A 14,744-nucleotide genomic window follows, 5' to 3' on the forward strand; every position below is an offset into this window, starting at 1 on the left:
TACTGTACATGTTGGTATTTTTACAAATGGTACGGTTTGATGCATCGTGTGATGTACATTGTTTTTGCATTATTTGAAAAGTATTTTTTAAGCTGAAAAAATATTGAATATGTGTCATTTTGAAATATGTTAACCATCTTGAGTACTAGTACAATATGCCACAGCATTTTTCAATAGGCTCGGTCATTACAAGCTCTATAATACACATGTTTGTATTTTTACAAATGGTATTTTTACAAATGTTGCACGTTGATGCATTGCGTCATGTAAATTTTATTTGTGTTTTTTTTAAAACGGGTAAATTTACATAAGCTCAAAGAAGAATTGTAGCCATTTAAAAAAACACCATTAACACATGTTGAAGCTTTTTTCAATAGGCTCTGCAATTTCAAACACTTAACATGTTGATATTTTAAAGGGGCCTTTTCACGTTTTGGTAAATTAAAAAAAAAAAAAAAAAAAAATAAGTTGTTTCAGATTCCCAAATATTTTAGTTATGATATTTGTGAGGAAACAGTAATACTGAACATTTACCATGCTCTAAAATAGCCATTATATGCATCTTTTGACGATTTAAAAACCTGAAGATTATAAAGCGTGCAACGCGAAACGATTGAATAATTTAGAGAGTTATGTTGTTATCGTTATATTTTGTCTAATTACGAGGATTGTTTATATAAAGTATAAAATACGTCCTTCATTATATGAGCACGGATGGCCGCGTGGTCGAAGTGGTAGACTTTTACTCCAGGACTCCAGGGGTTAGTGGTTCGAGCCCTGTGGATAGTTACTTTTTTTCTTTATGTTTTTTTTTATTCTTGATTTTCTACACGAGCTTTTAAGATTTACATTTATCAGTATAAAGCATTTAATGACAAACTTCAATACATGCCAAAACCTATGAAAAGACCCCTTTAAAAACTTTTACATGTTGATGAATAGTGTAGTGCACAATTAATTTGCATTTCTTTGTAAAGACAATACTTTGAATTATTTTTATAAACAGCAAAAACTAATGTGAAAAAATAGTCTTTAACAATGAACGCTGTTTAATCTTTACAAGAATCAATACAGTTATTGCTTAATCGATCAAGATTAGCAAATTTGGCGCACCTGTTTTTTGCGCGCTGTTACGGGATATCAGGATGTTGCGCATCCCTTTGTTTTTATAGGTCCCTGACATTGTAACCTCTAAATAAAATATTTCCTCGACCCTCTTAATGCCGTGGTATATATTTGATTAGTGAGGCCTTACTTCACTGTAATTACCATTCAATAATTTCAAGAAAAATACACACATGATTCATACATTAAAACATGATTCATACATTTAAACATGAGTCGTACATTCAAACATGATTCGTACATTCAAACATGATGCATACATTCAAACATGATTCATACATTCAAACATGAGTCAAACATTCAAACATGATAAGTACATTCAAACATGACGCATACATTCAAACATAAGTCATACATTAAAACATGAGTCATACATTCAATCAAGAGCCATACATTCAAACATGAGTCAAACATTCAAACATGAGTCATACATTCAAACATGAGCCATACATTCCAATTGAGTCATACATACAAACATGAGTCATACATACAAACATGATTCATACATCTAAACATGAGTGATACATTTAAACATGAGTCATGCACTCAAACATGATTCATAAATCTAAACATGAGTCATACATTCAAACATGAGTCATACATTCAAACATGATTTCTACATTCAAACTTTATTCGTACATTTTAAACATGAGTCATACATTCAAACACGCGCCTTACATTCAAACATGATTCCTACATTCAAACACGATTCCTACATTCAAACATAATTCCTTCATTCAAACATTATTCTTACATTCAAACATGAGTCATACATTCAAACATGATTCTTCATTCAAACATGATTCCTACATTCAAACATGATTCCTACAATCAAACATGAGTCATGTGTTAAAACTTTAAACATAGTCAAACATTCAAACATGAGCCATACATTTGAACATAAGTCAAACATTCAAACATGATTCGTACATTCAAACATGATGCATACATTCAAACATTATTCCTACATTCAAACATGATTAATACATCCAAACATAATTCCTTCATTCAAACACTATTCTTACATTCAAACATGAGTCATATATTCAAACATTATTCTTCATTCAAACACGATTCTTACATTCAAACATGATTCCTACATTCAAACATGACTCCTACATTCAAACATGAGATACATTCAAACATGAGCCATACATTTGAACATACGTCAAACATGATTCGTACATTCATACATGATGCATACATTCAAACATGATTCATACATTCAAACATGATTCATACATTTAAACATGAGTCATACATTCAAACATGAGCCATACATTTGAACATGAGTCAAACCTTCAAACATGATTCGTACATTCAAACATGATGCATACATTCAAACATGATTCTTACATTCAAACATGATTCATACATTTAAACATGATTCCTACATTCAAACATGAGCCATACATTTGAACCTAAGTCAAACATTCAAACATGATTTGTACATTCAAACATGATGCATACATTCAAACATGATTCTTACATTCAAACATGATTTATACATTTAAACATGAGTCATACATTCAAACATTGCCATACATTCAAACATGATTAATATATATAAACATGAGTCATACATCAAACCATGAGTCATACATTCAAACATGATTCCTACATTTAAACATGATTCTTACATTTAAACATGAGTCATATATTTAAACATGAGCCGTACATTAAAACATGATTTTTACTTTCAAACATGTTCCCACATTCAAATATGAGTCAAACATTCAAACATGATTAATACATTCAAACATGAGTCATACATTCAAACATGATTCTTCATTCAAACATGATTCCTATATTCAAACATGATTCCCACATTCAAACATAAGTCATACATTTGAACATGAGTCATAAATTCACACATGAGCCATACATTCAAACATGATCCATACATTCAAACTTGAGTCATACATTCAAACATGAATCAAACATGTTTCATACATTTTAACATGAGTCATACATTCAAACATGAGTCCTGCATTCAAACATGAGTCATACATTTAAACACGAGTCATACATTCAAACATGATTCCTACATTCAAACAAGATTCCTACATTCAAACATGATTCCTACATTCAATCATGATTCCTACATTCAAACATGAGTCATATATTTGAACATGAGTCATACATTCACACATGAGTCATACATTCAAACATGAGCCATACATTTAGACATGATCTATACATTAAAACTTGAGTCATACATTCAAACATGAGTCAAACATTCAAACATGTTCCATAGATTTTAACATGAGTCATACATTCAAACATGATTCCTGCATTCAAACATGAGTCATACATTTAAACACGAGTCATACATTCAAACATGATTCCTACATTCAAACATGATTCCTACATACAAACATGATTCCTACAATCAAACATGAGTACTACATTCAAAAATGAGTCATACATTTTAACATGATTCCTATATTCAAATATGAGTCATACATTCAAACATGAGTCATACATACAAACATGAGTCATACATACAAACATGAGTCAAACATTTAAAGATGAGTCATACATTTAAACATGAGTCATACATTCAAACATGAATAGTACATTATAACATGAGTAATACATTCAAACATGAGCAATACAGTCAAACATAAATCATACATTCAAACATGATTCCTCCATTCAAACATGATTCCCACATTCAAACATGAGTCATACATTTAAACACGATTCATTTATTCTAACTTGAGTCATACATTCAAACATTGTTCCTCCATTCAAACATGATTCCTACATTCAAACATGAGTTCTACATTCAAACATGAGTCATATATATAAACATGATTCCTATATTAAAATATGAGTCATACATTCAAACATGAGTCATACATACAAACATGAGTCATACATACAAACATGAGTCATACATTTAAAGATGAGTCATACATTTAAACATGAGTCATACATTCAAAGATGAATAATACATTATAACATGAGTAATACATTCAAACATGAGCGATACATTCAAACATGAATCCTCCATTCAAACATGATTCCTCCATTCAAACATGATTCCCACATTCAAACATGAGTCATACATTTAAACATGATTCAATTATTCTAACATGAGTCATACATTCAAACATGAGTCATACATTTAAACATGAGTCATACATTCAAAAAAGAGTAATACATTCAAACATGAGTCAAAGATTCAAACATGATTCATACATCTAAACATGAGTAATACATTCAAACATGAATCCTACATTCAAACATGATTCCTACATTCAAACATGAGTCATACATTTAAACACGAGCCATACATTCAAACATGAGTCATACATTCAAACATGAGAAATACATTCTAACATGAGTCCTACATTCAAACATGAGTAATACATTCTAACATTATTCATATATCAAACACAAGTCGTACATTTAATCATGATTCATACATAATCATTCAAATATAATAAAAATACATTCAATACATTGCGTGTTTTGACTGGCTTGTAAAGTTTGACGTACCTTTACTCTATAAAACATAAAATTAAGAATTTCTTTCAAACTAAACTACACACCTTAGATGTAACCACTGGCCTTTCATACGATGTGGGTCTATTTATAGATTACGCCTATTTATAAACTATTGGTTTTCCCATTATGTGCCAGCACTTTTAAATGTAGATATTGTCCGTATTTATCACTAATGCGAACAAAAATAATGCACATAAGTAACCCCCTTTATGAACTGAGTATTTATTAAAACGATAAAACAATGCAGTGTCAAAATAAAAACACATTATAATGATTATGTCAAGAAAACAAAACTAGGCCTTCACTGTCACAGTGAGTGTTCATGCTTACCTGTACAATTCTAAACACCGCTCAAAATTAAGTTTCTTGCTCTTTTCCTCGCTCAACCAATAGCCAACTCGCTTCATGATTTAAAATCAATCACTCAAACACATTACCCCCACAAATTTGTGTTCTATATACCTGACATATACACAATTCAATCAACATCCGGTGACCAGATGTGGGTTTGGTGTAACCTTGCTAAGGGAGAAAACCATCATATTTATTGTCAATCTCCACGCAGAGTAGTCGTTCCTTGCTCTCACATGTAATGTAACCGTCGTGCAAGAGATTGATTTATTGTAATTAAAACGTCCATGTATTTTTTCCCATATAATAAAAAACACAACAACTAAACCAACCTCCACCCAGGGATTTGACTGGAACCAGCACAATCGTGATACATCGGCTGTATCCGGACTCATCCATAAGATAGGCAGGTATTTTTCGCCGTTTTATACCCTTTATTACTTGTATTATTTTTTTTTTAAATCCGCTCACTTTCCAGCCATATTAGCAAGAAAGATTCTAGCGTTTATTTTGTGCTGATATTCGCTCTTTATCTCGACTTTACTCACTGCGAAATTTCTAAGCGGGATGAACTTATTTAGGCTCCACTGACTAAGAAAATTTGCGGAGAGTAAAGCCAATATATAAAGCGAATTTCAATACGAAAAAAAAAGGTTAATCACATGTTTACTGATATGGCTGGAAAGTGAGCGCCATTTTAAAATATAAAAAAAACAATATCACGACTGGCATATTACATTACCAGAAAAAGTTATTAAGTTTTCATATTTTCAGTATATTCGGTAATACAGTTTTACTGGGTACAGGTACCAGGTAACTATCAGTTAACTATCAATAACGCAAGTAGATTGATCATCATCGTCACGAGGTAAACCCAGGAATGCAAATTGTGCATGCGTAGTGAATTTATAATTATATAGAATGATCAATCTACTTGCGTTATTTATAGTGTGAATATCGTTATGTCACCTATTTTCGCGATGTACTTTTGATTTCACATCGCGAAATTTTATTACCGAGTATACTGAAAATATTAACTTTTTCAAGTTATGTAATATACCAGTCGTGAAATTTTAATCAAAATAAACTAATGATTGTAAAAAATACGGTATTTTAGAACTTTTCCCTTTTTTTTTCGTCGTTTGTGGGTGACGGTCCCTTTAAATAAATTACTGAACGCATGTTTACAATTATCATCCTGGATGGACCAAGTTGTTCCAGAATAGCCTTAAAAACAAAGTGACATCGGTTTATGCCCCGTTAGGAATTACGTTTTGTCTTTTGATTTCTTTTTTTATAAAAATCATTGATCTAATCTTATTATTAATATGATTATAGTTGCTACCTAATTTGCGAGCAAAAGCTTAAAAGATGTCTATTTTAGTTTGCATATTGATTAGTAATAAAAGCCTGCACATTTTAATGGAACAACCCAGCTCCCAAAAGGTAATTCGTATTTAGAGAAATGAACCAAAACCATTTTTTAAGATTTAGGCCATGGATATAGCAACCACTAGTCTTGTTTACAAACATTTTAATATCAAGTTTAATGGTTGATCACTTTTTAAATAAACAATATTTAAAATTTCTATCTTAAAAACCTCTTGAATAGATGAAAGTTTCTGCGTTTAAAGTAAAATAAATGTTTAAATATCAGGATAAATGTTATTATAAATTGTTGAGCACATTTAAATCACTTGCATAACAACATAATATATTATTTTATCTATCTTTACATGTGTCTATTTACAGCAGTGTGACATCCATGATTTCATATAGACCCTGCTAGAAACGAATAACTGAATGACATTTTTTTGACATTTCATCATCATTTATTGGCGAATCGGCATATTTGCCTTTGCCCATTTACAGTCTATTTGAGTTTAATTATGGCCAAGACATGCAACAATACAACATTTAAGTGAACACTACAATACACTAATAACAATCATAGCATTGGATTAATACAGAGTAGGTGAAAATCAGTTGTAAAGCATATTTGCCAGATAAAAGGGAAAAACATAGTAATTGTTATAGGAAGCAGCATATACAATCGAAAGAATAGATACTACCTAGAAGTCAATACATTTCATGTTTCCTAATGGGTTATGTTTCCTCTGGAATTAGCGCCTACAGCGAAAACGAAAATTAGGAGCTAACAAAGGACAATAGAAGCATAACTTGACAGGGAAAAAAATAGAGAAGAAAAGTAATAATAATAACAAAATAAATTAATTAAAGAAAAAATAAATAAATAGAATGGAACGTAAACAATTTACAAAGAACATCCTAGAAGTCAAAGCATACACTATTATCTAATGGGTTATGTTTTCTCTGTAATTAGCTCCTAGTGCTAAAACGAAAAATTAGGAGCTAACAAAGGACAATAGATGCAAAACTTTACGGGAAAAAAATAGATAAGACAAAATAAATAAATAAATTAGTTAATTAAATAAAAATAAATAAACTGGAACGTATACAATGAACACAGAACTTAACATCAACATATACAGAACGAAACATTATTTGCAATTCTACTAGCATGGAGGTCGTTAAGATACACAGAAATTGTAATTTTGCAAAGGGATCTTCGGAGAGTCATTATTACAGTTTACTTCAGCTATCATTTAGTGGAGTGTAGCCTTTAAGTCTTTACGGGTTTAGAAATAAAGTAATACAATTAAATCAATCAGCTCTTAGATTAGCTAGCGACGTGTTGTTTGGTGTTAGGATGGACGTTGTGAGGATTTATTAGTATAACGGGATCTTATCGGGTAAGTGTGTAACGTTTTCATTTGCGTGGAATTTGTAAGATTATATGAATTTCTGTCTGCCTTAATGTATATATTGTTTTAACAATAACCACTGATTTTGAAAATTGACATAAACCTTGTTAAATTATACATTTTCTGATAGATATAAGTAAACCATTTCCAAATATGTATGGTTTCATTGGTTTGTCTATCTAACATTGTCTAAAGTATTGTTAGTGAATGCGGAAACATTGAAAAATCCCTTGTGTAAAAATTGTAATTTTTCTGTTAAAAAAAAGTCAACCTGGGTGTATAATTTTTTTAAAGTGATGATTTAAGAACACATATTTTATCCAAACTTTTAATAATTCATTACTGATACATTTCAGCTATGTTAGATGTCCTTGCAATTGGATGGTCCGGCAGGATTCTGGTCTGAAACACGTTACACCCCACCAACTCAAGACCCCAAAATTCCTGAAATAGACAATAAAAAGTAGATTTTTCTAAATTGCAAATTTGCATGTGATTCAATGTCACATTGGAAATAATGTACAACAAAACAAGAATACATGTTAAAAAAACACATTATTTGGTTAGTATTTAAAAAAAAAACAATATCCAAAACATGTAAAACTGCCCCACCCACCGATTACAAATGTGATACAACCTGGTATTTAAAGGGGCCTTTTCACAGATTTTGGAATTTTCAAAGTAATATTATTTCTCTCTTAAACAAAATTTTATTTATGAACTAGCAGTTAAATTGAACAGGAAAAACACTTACGATTGAATATACAGCCAGTAATCTGAATTATTATCCAGAATTCTGATATGTGGTTGATAAGGAAATAAGGAATGGCGCAGCACCAGGAATTCTGAAAGAAAGACAATGCATTGCTATATTAAATACTACATAATTACTTTTGTAAGATGAAACAGAAACACAATTATGATAAAACACTATTTGTTAGAATTGTTTCACACACACCTATTCAAAAAAAGATAAACATATAATAAAATAATTAAAAAAATATAATAATAATTACTGTAAGAAGTTTCGAAAATATGCGAATGGCGAATGTATGTACATATAACAGCTCAATATCTTTACACAACTTCCTGGATTTAGTAAATAATTGTAGATATATTAATTAAGAGCTTGGTTTCTTTATGAAAGGGACTTAGATCCAAGGATGCTGAAATATAATAGTGCACTGCATGCAAATATTAATTATGAAGTGAAACTGACAAACAGAAAGAACAGAACATTTAACCAAACATGTTTTTACAAGCTCTAACTGATTCAATACTTCTCTTCTTCAAAGATGGCTAAAACATCATGCAGAGATCAAAATCTTTGACTTTTATAAGTTTGTGATTATGATCAATTACAGAAGTTACATTTTAAATTTTTTGACAAATGAAGACAAATCCGGTACGACATGGCGCGGGTACGATCTGGACAGATTTTCTTTGGCATAAGGAACACAATAATTGAAATGTATTAAGTGAGTGCATACCTGCATCGATACCAGATGAGATGATATCTCTTCTCGCCAAACAAATACCGTGTATATATCTAACCGATATATGTAAAACTTCTCAAAAGATCGTAAGCGCTAAAATGCGAGTAACTCTTTTGATCAAATTACCTCCCTTTGGAGGGGTATAGTGGTGTTGGAAATAAATAAATATAAATAATTTCACGCGCATATACCTGATCCAAGTGGTTAAGATTTATTTAACAACACAACAAGATAAGTATTGATGCAAAGCATCAAAGGGCGTCAGGAATTTCAGTGTAAAAGGCACTCAATGAAGTTACATGGAACGTTTTTTTTTCTACTGTAAATATTAATATATTGGCCGATTATTTTAAACAAAATAGAAAAAGATACTGGTATAACCATTATCTATGATTTTGTGTTATAACCTCAAATAACCATTATTTATGATGTTGTGTTATAACCTCCAAATAACCATTATCTATGATTTTGTGTTGTAACTCCCAAATATTTCATAGTTCATTTTACTTACATTGGTTTCCTTATTTTACTGGTATCCGTGTACAGTTTTCATTAATGGAACAGAACTGTGTAGGTTTTAAAAAATCTGCTTCATCTTGTAAGCGTAATTTCATATTTTTCTCAACGTCAAGGGGAGATGATTCTGAACTTATTCTTACGTTGCTCATTTACGATAGGGGTTGAGTACTCATTGATATGAAAACTCTGTAAAAGTTTGAAAAAAAAATGAATGAAAACTGTAAATTGTATAAAGAAGCTGCATTTCACAATACTTTGAAATTCAGTAAAAGATCATAATAGATTTATTGCTCCGATATGAATCATTTTCAATAGGGTTCGAGTAATACTGATATAAAAACACTTAACAAGTTTGGAAAGATTCAGACGAAAGTTGTGAAATCTTTTAAACAAGTGGAAATTGTTTTTTTTTTGTCAAATTTAATAGAAAAAAATTCTGGACTTATTGCCCCGATGTTTCTCATTTTAAATGAGGTAAAAATGCTCATTGATATGAAGACACTGTAAGTTTGGAAAGAATCTGATGAAAAATGTTGACATATTCACCTAACCAAGCAGTTTTTCACTTTTATTTTTAAATTCAAAGAGACATAATTCTGGACTTATGGTCCGATATTGCTCATATAGAGTTTGGGTTGGGTCCTCATTGATAAAAAAAACTTGTGAAAGTTTGGGAACAATCGGATGAAAATTTTGGACTTCGAACAAGGATTTCAAAATTTCTAAAATTCTAAGGAAGATAACTATGGACGTAATGGTCGGATAATGCTAAAGGGACCATACCACCTGGATAGTAATACGTGTCACGCTTCGCGCTCAATATGTGGTTCTTAAAAAAACTCCGAGGAGTGCTTGACTCTAGGGAAACGGGTTGCTGGGACACAGCTCCTCCTTGATAAGCGGCTGCTTCCTTTATCGCAACTCATTGTTACAATCATTGTTGTCACCACGTTGCATCCATTAATTTTAATAAAAATGTCCAATTGTAGTAAAATGGATTTTAAAATGTCTACATAAAATAAAGCTTTATTATATTTATTAACCTCACTGAAAAAAATTGTCAGCCGCCGAACTGTTCCGTTCGTGCCGGAACCGGGGATTGAACTGGGGGGCCTTTCGATGACTGTTGCGTAAACAACTTCAATCTAACGCTCTCCCAACTGAGCTATTCCGGCTGACATTTACTTATGTACTGCTATTTGGTGAAGTTGTGTATAGCGATCGTTTATATATGTCTATTAATAAACTAATACATTGTACGTTTTCGTACTACTACGCCTTCCAATAAACTTGCTTGCGCGATAGGTCGTCAAATATCGTACTACATTGATTCTCCATTAAATAAGCAAATTAGAAAAACCACAAAATAAATATATTTTGATTATGTTTTGTTTTTATACAAAACATGTGTTTTTATACAAAACCAGAAAGTTTCGCGTATTTGCCCAGTCCCTGTGATCTTTCCCCTGTGATCAGTTGTGGATCAGTTATTAATTAAAACAATTAGCTTTGCATTATTGGCAATAAATGTTGTAATAAATGTAATATGCACAAATGCAGTACTAATTAACACTAATTTACACAAAAAATCACCACTATGCAAGACATTCTTAAAACAAAAATATATACATTGATCCGTAAAATAACTTCTCCCATAAGCGAAAAAAAATGCATTACATACTAGTCGCCGCCCTCCAGGGCGACGCCAATAATTGATTTATTAAAAGCTAAATTTCAAGGGTATCTGCCTGCTTTCTGCAAAATATTGGCTTTCGAATTTTTTACTTTCACTTTTGAGCGAAGATTTTTTTTTTCCGGTAATGACAAGGTCAGATACCGCTTATTTGGACATATCTCCTCCCACATATGCAAATGTTTCATTTGGATTACTTCATTCATGTTCGTAGTGGAGCGTTAAAAACACCCACATTTTTGGTTTTCTTTTCGCCTGAACACCAATTGCGCAATAATTTGCATAGCAGGTGCGTGGTTATTGCTAATTGTTTAGTGCAGTAAGTGGAAGCATTTATTTTGCTTTGAAATGGATATTTATTCCTCTGTTTTGAGTCATGAATGATTTACAATTATGATTTAATCGATTTTGTTTATTTATTTTTATTATTTATTTCGTGTTTTCTGTTTTCATGTGATGCTTGATGGTGCTTGGTCCTGTTCGACACGTATGGATGATCAGACCAAAGGTTTAATAGCGTTTAGTACTGTTGTATTTGAGCTTCTGTATCATTTATCTGATCGTTTAGTATTTTTTAAGGTGTATGGTCATTGTAAAGCCTAAAGGTGTTTTTCATTTTCTGATTCCAGTTGTGGTATGTCAAAGGATGAACTATGTACATGTGCGTCAGAGGGGAGAGGGACATGTGACCAGGGAGCAGTGAATACAGCATAGATATAACTTCTGGCGAGCAACGAGGAAACATGCATATGTGGAGTTGTTGTCCACCGAAAATCACAATTATTTCTAAACAGTCAAAATATAAATAATGTATTTTTATTATTAAAATTGTGTTTTATGTTTCTTGAACATATGCAGGGATTTCAATAAGTTGAAGACGGAAGATGAAGTAGAAGGGGGAAATGATCATTTTTTTACTTAAAGCGAGTATATAATATGATTTCAATGTCAACATTGTATTATTCCTTCCTAACCCAACATATTAATATAACCGTAGAATGTTAAATTAAATAAATTCTCAATCTTCATATGGTACCATAAATCAAATAGTGTTTACTACAGTGAAACAAGCAAGTGAACACGCATACGGAAGGAGTTTTTTCTGTACAGCAGAAATTTATTTAGTACTATTAAATACACCTTTTCTTTCATTTATTTTCTGGTGCTACTTCCTCTGAACTTTTTTGGTATTCAATTAAGGCCAAAAAAGTATACACAACAATGATTCCCGGGTTGTTTGCATTGAGCTTTACAGTGGTCTTTTTCTTTACCCTAACATGTATCGATGCTCCATGCACTTTATGGGAAGAAGTAGAAAAAGGAATTTAAAGCGATTGCTCATGGCATTAACTGATGAAACAAAAAAACATAAACATAAAAAACAGCATGATGTGTCCAATTATTATTTATGCAAGAATAAAAAAGATATATGTCGAAGATCAGTCTCAACAGGCATTTTTGCAATTAAAATAATCACAATTTTGCCACTATATCATGGCCCTCATGGAGCAGAAAAATTTACATTCAATTACACAATATATATCGAATTCTATAGTAAAACATGCTAGTTAATATTGTTTAAAAAGTTTATTGTCTTGCTAGAAGTCTTCAAAATACAATGATCCCAAAACTGAGTGAGCTTCCATGCTTATGGCATGCTTTTTATTAACTACTAGACTATCATAAAAAATTATATAAATGCATGGACACTATTAGTATAAACATAAATTTAACATGTTTGCTATCTGCTAGTTGTTTATTTCACTTCTCTTTTACTATTGTTTGTACATCTTATATTTGTTAACTGCTTTGTGATGACATACAGACACTTCATAATAACTGAAGTTTCTTTACAGTCTACTTATGTTACATAACAATAACCCAACAGAACTATTCCATATTTGAAGGCCACAACTGCATAATTTCCATCACTGGCAAGTTTGATAGATCCAGAATGGCATCGTTTTTGAGTATTTAGCATCCAGTCAGTTTTGCTGCGCAGAATAATGTATGGAGTGTGTGACGCCCAGTGCTTGAATATTTAGAATATCTTCTTAAATATTAAACAAAAAAATCAATAAAATACACATTTTTAATACCTTGATATTTTATGTAACCAAATACAATAATTACCAACCGTTTTTTAATCAATTAAGTGGTTTGAGGCCTAATCTTTAAATATATGTAACCTTTTATATGAAAATAAATGAGAATTGAGAATGTGAGTGCAGAGGAAGTTAAAACCAGTTCAAATTAGCTAAAATGCTGAAAAGTTAAATCGAAATAACGTTAAATTTGGTAAATAAACCTGTTCCTCGTGGATAACAACCGCAACTTACCCAACTATTGCTCATGATCATGGGTAAAACTGCTTTCTGAGAGCGAATGGTAAATGCGTCACGAATTCTGACAAGTAAACAGTAGGGTGTCGTTATTCACCGGACGCTGTGTGCGCAGTGGTTAGCTCTTCATTTAACATTTGAGAGTTCGAAATAAACGCCGAGGTTCATGAATTCAGCGAATCAATTTTTAAACAGTTTTATTTATTGATTTGTGAGGATAATAATAACATTGAGATATTGAATTTATCGGATCAAATAAATTCGCAACTAAACAAACGAAGGCAGAACATGGACAAGATTAGTATTCAAGGGAGATAATTGCATCGCGAAAATATATGTCGCGTGACGAAAATTTTTGAGATGCATCCCTTGTCTATTTTATGTCTAAATTCCCATATGTATGAACGGTCAACGCACGCTACGCGGGCTTTTGCCCGTATAATGGAGTTCTATTAAACAGTTTAAGGCTATTAAATACACATTAAGGAAAATGGCGCGCCCTTTTAAAGGGCATTGTTTATGGTGGATGGTTGAAATGCACAGTTTCGAAATCTTTGTTACAAATATAAAAAAAATAAATACATCAGGGATTGTAATACCACAACTGCCGTAAACTCATGTTTAAAAAACATCTTAATACGAAAAATAATCATTTGAAATTGATATAACTATACAGCGTTACAAACGCGAAACGATTGAAAAAATTGGAATAATTATGTTGTTTTCGTAATATTTTGTTTCAATACGCAAATCCCTAATATTAAATGTTAGTTGTCAGGATGGCCGAATGGTTTCGTTAGTAATCTTGTTTTCCAAATGGCACTAGTTCATGCCCCGCCGGGAACAAACAATTTTCTTTCTTTTTTAAATTCTATTACTATCACGATAATGGAGCTCTACTATTCTGTGGTTAAAA

At 31.4% G+C, this 14,744-nt stretch overlaps 1 protein-coding gene and 1 long non-coding RNA gene across 2 annotated transcripts in view; both read right to left on the reverse strand.

Annotated features, from left to right (window-relative positions):
- LOC127880886 (inositol-tetrakisphosphate 1-kinase-like) overlaps positions 1 to 5,164 on the reverse strand; it is a 28,105-nt gene extending 22,941 nt beyond the window's left edge. The window contains exon 1 of the mRNA XM_052428362.1: positions 4,972 to 5,164. Coding sequence (XP_052284322.1) covers positions 4,972 to 5,048 — 77 coding nt within the window. The 5' untranslated portion in view covers positions 5,049 to 5,164. The remainder of the gene's footprint in view (positions 1 to 4,971) is intronic.
- Positions 5,165 to 8,145: 2,981 nt separating this feature from the next.
- On the reverse strand, positions 8,146 to 9,397 carry LOC127881069 (uncharacterized). The gene is made up of 3 exons (XR_008049882.1): positions 9,269 to 9,397; positions 8,533 to 8,623; positions 8,146 to 8,222 (listed from the first exon to the last, which is right to left on the reverse strand). It is a non-coding gene; the product is annotated as an uncharacterized LOC127881069 (long non-coding RNA).
- Between the last annotated feature and the right edge of the window lie 5,347 nt (positions 9,398 to 14,744).

Source organism: Dreissena polymorpha, chromosome 5 (assembly GCF_020536995.1).
Source record: "Dreissena polymorpha isolate Duluth1 chromosome 5, UMN_Dpol_1.0, whole genome shotgun sequence".
Classification (NCBI taxonomy): domain Eukaryota; kingdom Metazoa; phylum Mollusca; class Bivalvia; order Myida; family Dreissenidae; genus Dreissena; species Dreissena polymorpha.